The sequence below is a fragment of the Pinus tabuliformis genome, chromosome 1_2 (assembly GCF_031772625.1).
Source record: "Pinus tabuliformis cultivar Carrire ecotype Pingquan chromosome 1_2, CPIR1, whole genome shotgun sequence".
NCBI lineage: Eukaryota > Viridiplantae > Streptophyta > Pinopsida > Pinales > Pinaceae > Pinus > Pinus tabuliformis.
The window spans coordinates 1,074,130,405-1,074,137,524 of NC_142298.1; the positions used below are offsets into that span (position 1 = coordinate 1,074,130,405).

The 7,120-nt window shown below is 33.8% G+C and overlaps 1 protein-coding gene and 1 pseudogene across 1 annotated transcript; one reads left to right on the plus strand and one right to left on the minus strand.

Moving 5' to 3' along the window:
• Window positions 1-2,308: 2,308 nt before the first annotated feature.
• Window positions 2,309-3,397, minus strand: LOC149209853 (F-box protein At5g49610-like). The gene has a single exon (XM_089398772.1). It carries the CDS (start codon window positions 3,395-3,397, stop codon window positions 2,309-2,311), a length of 1,089 nt encoding a protein of 362 aa, XP_089254898.1.
• Window positions 3,398-5,285: 1,888 nt separating this feature from the next.
• LOC149209854 (aspartyl protease family protein 2 pseudogene) lies at window positions 5,286-6,285 on the plus strand (annotated as a pseudogene).
• The last annotated feature ends 835 nt before the right edge of the window (window positions 6,286-7,120 follow it).

Genomic DNA, 7,120 nt, shown 5'->3' on the forward strand with positions numbered 1-7,120 from the left:
GCACATTTTTATTCACTTTGAATTTATTAATTTAAGTAATCAATTTAACATGTTAACACAATCATATTGAATATACATAATAATTGTGATCAACATTCAATAAGTAATGATCTCTAAAACATCTCTATAGAATCATCTTTAGGTGTATATATTGATTAATTAAAGAGTAATAAATCATTAAATTAACAGAAAATGTATTTTCTTTATGTGAAAGATGGAATTCGTTACAAATATGATCTTGTATAAATAATGTTAACATTTTACTAAGCTACCAAAGAAGTGTTCCATCTCCATTTTATGCATTTCAAATTAATACAATAAAGTTAATGAGAAGATTAAATAATATTAATAAGAATATGATAATAAGGGGAAAGAAAGATAGAAATCTAATAAGAAAGAATTTTTATTGAGCAACTCTACAACTTAATATAAGGAAGATGTATGTAATGTAAGTAAGTTAGTAGTTTAGTAAAATATTAAATTTATTTATACAAAAATAATACATATAAAGTTTCCATTTTGATATAAAGAAAATTGTTTTTTTAAATTAATTTAACCACTTATTATTGTTTTCATAATCAATATATACACTTAAAGATGATTATATAAAAATGTCTTAAGAGAATTAGCTATGAAAAAATGCTTATTATGTTTATTCAATATAATTGTGTTATAATGTTAAATTGCTCATTTAAATTAACAGATAAATTTAATCAAATTAAATAATAAAACTCTAAAACACTATTTTCAAACCTTAATCTGGTTTATATTGAACCTTTTAATTCTACCACTTTTATTATCATTTCAAAATAAATATTTTAATAAAAAATTATCAAATATTTAATTAAATCGTTCTTCTCCTTAATACTCCCAACCATACAATGCATTAAATATTTTTTTTTCATAATCTAATCATATACGATATAAATGTTCATACGTTGAATCGAAAAGCATCTAATCATGAATACCTTCCGCTTGACGGCTAAATCCCAACCATACAATGCATTCGATACAATAGAGATGTTCATACTCTAATGGAATCCAGAAGCATCTGATCATGAATACCAAGTCATAAATTGATGGGTAAATTATATTGATCACAGGGAAAATAGAAGCTAGTTTGATGTTGACAAGCTAGTTTAAAAATAAAAGCTAGTTGCTTCATTGCTTGACATTTTGACCAAATCTTTCTTTCACCGAATCAACAAGTATGGTTAACATCATCAATACCTAAGACGACTTGCTTAATGATGCAAGTTATCTTTGAATATATATACATCATCTTTAAGCAATTTTTATTGCTCTCCATTGAATGCATAGTCTGGTCTTCCAATGTTTCTGGTGTGATATCATTTGCTAGAGAGGTGGAGAAAAGTGATTAGAGTGACAGGGGACATGTTTTGGAGAGAGTTTGTACAATTTTTATTGCTTTCGATTGAATGCATAGTCTGGTCTCCAAATGTTTCTGCTGTGATATCATTTGCTAGAGGTGGAGAAAAGTGATTAGAGTGACATGTGACATGTTTTGGAGAGAGTTTGTAGAGTTAAAAAAGTTGAGTTCTAGTTAAAGAGAAGTAAAGTTGTAACTATAGTTATCTCATTCTCATTTGAATTCATATTCTGATTAAACAAAAAAATTGAAATTATTCATCTTAAAAAATTGATATATTATATTATTTTATTTTATTTCTAAAAATAATAAAAGTCAAAATGCATTAAATTTATTAGTATGGCAGCCAGAAAATTGTCAGTAAAATTTAATAATTTGAATAAAAAGTCTCAAAACTGGAGTTCAATATAAAAAATTACATCTCAAATACCAAAGAATTAATGACTCAATCAGTGTTTCTATTCAATCTGAATCAATCACTATTGCTATCATTATAAGAATTCATTTCTCAATCACTATTCCTATCAAATCCAAAATTATTTAACAATAACTATCTCAACTAAATTTAAATTTATTTAACAATAAATATATCCGCAGATTCTCTTTTACAACCCAAATTAATCACTATTCCTATATTCTTATCAATATCAGAATTAAGTCAGTTACTATCCAATCAAAATTTATTTAACCATTCTTATGCCATCCAAATTTATTTAACTATCAAAATACTTGCAAATCATTCTTCACAGTGAACCACAGAAAATAAACCTCTCTAATTGAATTCGACTATCACTTATTCTCTGTTTTGGGGTGAACCCTAATCGCTATATTTGAACAAAGTAATTGTTATCCTCCAAAAGAATTACTAAGGGCACATCAGCTGATTCAAACCCTCGAACTGGTGTTTGAGAAGATTTACTAAGGCCACATCAGGTTGGAAGATTCGAAAGCTGATGCAAACCCTCGAACTGACCGTGCTCGAGACTTGCTATGTCCTGGTAATTCCAATCTATGGACGATCGAATTTCCGGTAGAGCTGAATATCGACATATTTAATCTGCAATCAACTACCACGATAAAGCCACTGTTGTTCACGGTCACCATAGGAAATGACGGAAAGTATTCTTTTGACAAACCACTGACGCGAAACTCACGCCATATTTCATATCCTCCCGCTTCATTCAACTTCCACATGCGAATAAAACCAGCAACCCGTCTATCCACTAGCATGAAATGGCCATCATATTCAGCAAGATCTTCTGGATAAATCCACCCGTGCCATCCCTGGGGCACTGGGAATTCTGTCCAGATTCCGTCAGCAATATTAAAGGCTGCAATGAAGATACGGGTATCCAGCGTGACAGCCCTCCAGTAAAATTTTCCTTGACAAAAAATACCCTTACCAAAAGGACAGAGATGATCTGGGACCATGGTGGAATGTTGAGTCCACGCGTTGGATTCTGAATCATAAATACACATCTCCATCATTCTTCTATTAACACCTTGCAATTGGTGGTTTAACAAAGAAAAACCTAGAAGGACAGTGCAACGCCTTGTGGAAGAGTCGAAAACCATTCCATTGAAGTAGTTGAAGTGTTCGAAGTGGCAGGCAGGTATAGGAGGACGAGGTAGGTGTCTCCAATTGGTGGTACCAGGAATTCCTATGGAAAGAGCCCACGGATTCCCTCCTTCATCACAACACACGATGTTCTTGCTACTATTCAAAACGATGCAATTGAGCAAAGGCACTTTGTAAATGTGTGAACCAGTACTGCATCCTTCTATAACCCAAAATTCTCCGTCATCTTTGGTATCCCAATGGATCTGAATCAGAAAAGAACAAAGCGACCAATTTGGAACAAGCCCTTCGAAGGCATCACGAGAAGACAGTAGATCTTTCCACTGTTTGCACACAGCCCTCATTTTGCCCAGAACCCTAATGGGAAGCTTCGCTAAAATCATATGCAACAACACCTCTGGGAGCCTTTGCCAGATTTCTGGTTCCATGGTTAAAATATTTCTTTCTCCAGCGAAAAAAATCTCAGACCCTTCACAGCTCTCCGCGAAAAAAAAAAATCGCAGGCCCTCCACAGCTCTCCTCAGTGCGCTCCACTTTTAGGATCCAGCCCTCCCGCACGAGTTATATAAAACCATACAAGTCCACAAAACGATCCCCTGATATAACGGTCCGCCCGCTCTTTACGGCATAAATTATAAAAAGTAATCTAGCTTTATTTGTTTTGGTGAAATAATCTTTGAAGTGTGAGCTGGATTTCTGGTCTTTTACCATTGTTGATAATATATATATTGAAAATAATTTTCAAATGGATAATCGGATTGGATTTTTATTAATTTTACACCGATTCTAATTGTTATTATTATTATTATTATTATATGAGATAAACGTATGCTAGCATTTTGACACCAATTCTAAGTGTTTTTATTATAATTTTAGGTAAGATGCCTATGTCCATGCCCCTAAGTAATAGGGGAATTTGAATATGTCACTTTGCATTCATATTCGTTTTAATTTTTTTCAAGAGGTTATTAAGTGAGCTTTTCCAAAGGTAATTTGTTTTTAAAGTTAATAGTTTTTTAAATTAGTTATTAATATATTAGTGTAGTTATATAAATTAAAGGTAAGGTAGTTTTTTTTATAAGTTTTAATTAAAATTTAGTAGATATTTTTTAAAAATTGAGTTTAAGATGTTTAATTTACAAAATTGAAGTGCCCGAGTGGTTTTTCAAGGTGTTGAATTTAATTAAGCATTCAAAAATGTATATTAAAAACCAAAAAATCACAATCTTGCTTGAAATTGTATTGCTCAATTCCCTTGAAAAGGACTATTTTGTCTATAACTTAGACTATGCCTAAATTAAATAGTTGGTTTTTAACTATGGAGATTCACCCTCCACTTTACTATGAAATTTGTTAACTTATAAATAGATTTTCTTACAATACCATGCACCAATACCATAACTTATCAACGCTACATGTCCATAAAACCATAGCTCATTTTACAATCAAAATATTCTATATAAATTTTATTTTAATTTAATTTTACAACCTTTTTTATTTATGTATTCAAACTTATGCGATCCAAAAATTTCTCTTATGTGATTTCTACAGAAAGACTTTACTTAACCTTTTTATAATTACATTGAAACGCAAAATAAAATACTATTTTTGAGCTAAATTCAACCATTTATCCGAGTAAAATATTTCTATGGAATGTCCATAGAACTTAAATCCGTACCATCTATCTATTAATTATTTACAATTAAATTAAAATTTAATAATCAATATTCCAAAATAGACACGCTTAGATGTATAATTATTTTATTGAATACCAAGTCTCTTCCAAATAAATCATGTCAATTTTTTAGGATAACGGTTTAGAACCATTTAAAATAAAACTAATAATTTAAAATTAATATCTAAAATTATAATTAATAATAAAATCAATCTAGATCCATCTTAACTTGTGAGAGATCAAATCCCTTAGATGTAGACATCTTCTAGAGTGAAAAAAGATTTGATCCCTCAATAACACATACCCAAAAACCATAACTCATTTCAAAAAACAATTTAATAGATATATTTTTTTATTTAATTTTATAACATTTTTAAATTAAAACTTAACACTTACAATAAACATACAATATAACAAGATTCTTACCTATGGATATTTACCCCCATTTCACCATATATATTTACGCCGTAAGGCGTTCCCTCTGAGAAAGACATCCCTAAAATGTGACGTGTGCGATCCTGAGCCATTGATTCTGTGTTAGACGATTAGGGTGTTTTCAGCCGTTGATTTAATATGTTTTTTTAATTTAAAATGTCTTTTTTCACCGCGCCACACGAAACGTGTCTTTGTTTCTTCCCTGCATGACGGTCGCGTAGCGTTCTGCTTCCTACCAGAGCGGCCGTCTCGCGTAGCGTTCTCTTTTTTTCCACCGCGGCACACGAAACGTGTCTTTGTTTCTAGGATTCTCTGTTCCAGCTTGCGGGATCGAATACCTACAAGCCCTTGCCCTGCAACTCCACGACTTGCCAGCAGCTCCAGAGCTTCAACCACTCATGCCTGAATTCCTCCTGCAATTATAGGGTTTCTTATGGAGACAAGTCCACCACAAGGGGGGATTTTGCTCTCGAGACATTAACTCTGAGATCTGACGATACAAGCCTTCTGACAGTGAGCAACTTCGCTTTTGGATGTGGACATGACAACAAAGGTCTCTTCAATGGCGCTGCAGGGCTGCTGTGTTTAGGGAAAAGCTCTATAGGATTCCCAGCTCAGACATCTGTTGCGTTTGGGCAAGTTTTTTCTTATTGTCTTCCCAGTGTTTCTTCCACTATTCCTTCTGGAATTCGGCATTTCGGAGAGGCAGCCATACTGGACTACGATGTGCAATTCACGCCTCTTGTGGCTTCCAGATCCAGCCCTTCTCAGTATTTTGTGAGCATGACAGGCATCAATGTGGGCGATGAGTTTCTTCCCATTTCTGCTACTGTCATGGTCGATTCAGGCACTGTTATTTCTCGGTTTGAGCAGTCTGCATATGGGAGATTGAGGGATGCATTTACCCAAAACCTGCCTGGTCTCCAAGCAGCCCTCTCGGTTGCTCCCTTTGATACTTGTTTCCATGTTTCTTCAGCCGTTAATATCAATATTCCTCTCATTACCTTGCATTCCAAAGACGATGCAGAACTTCGTCTGAGCCCTGTTCACATACTCTACCCAGCTGATGATGGAGTCATGTGCTTTGCCTTTGCTCCCAGTTCTTCTGGGCACTCTGTGTTGGGGAATTTCCAGCAACAGAACCTGAGATTTGTGTATGATATTCCCAAATCAAGGCCGGGTATCTCTGCCTTTGAATGCAATTGATGACTTATGGCTGTACTCAAGTAGCTTAACTGCTGTATGTATATTTAAGCCTTGGCTTACCAAGGGTGCCTGAAAATTCTGATCTTTTTGTATGCCAAGGCATTACAGCATTAAACTAGTAGAAAAGTAACTTAAATGTGAAGCTGCAGCTGGATAGTTTTGTTGAAGCACCAAAAGGGGGTGCATGCCAGACCAGCTTTGGAATGTGTCAAAATTGGCATATTGTATGGATGCTGATTTATAGAGTGATAGTTATCCTATGCAGGCCTTTGTGATGCATGAAGCAGACCCTTCACAAATATGTTTCATGGGTCAAAATAATAGCTATGTTGTATACTTGTGTCCAAATATCTGAGCTTCTGCTCTGTTATTGCATATTGTGGGAAATTTTAAGAAAGATATGCAGCTATATTTGTTGTGTTATAAATTTGTCATCTGAAATATCTATTGGGGTTGATGGGAACACTTATCCTCCCATACCAGGGCACTGTGAGTTGTGACTTCCTTGATTGTCAGGTTGAATGAGGAGAGTTCTACCTACTAGGGAGAGGGAATTGTTTGTTCATACTTCTACCCTCTTTCTTATATTATCAAAAACATCTTTCCATTTTTTGTAGATGTCTTCCATTTTCTACTGAAGAGTAAACGGTAGGAAGAGTATCTTCCTTAATTCCCATCATTGTCAGGATTTTGTTCTCCAGCCCCAGGTTTACATTCAGGAAAAAAATAATTTATTTGTCTTTATTCATGTCAAATAATCTGACCTGTGGGTGTTTTAAATACTTTGATGGCGTGTCTATTGCTTTGGCTTTTTTTAGACTAGCAGATCCCAGAA

Coding starts and splice junctions, on each gene's coding strand:
- LOC149209853 (XM_089398772.1), bottom strand. CDS start 3,397: ATGGAACCAGAAATCTGGCAAAGGCTCCCAGAGGTGTTGTTGCATATG.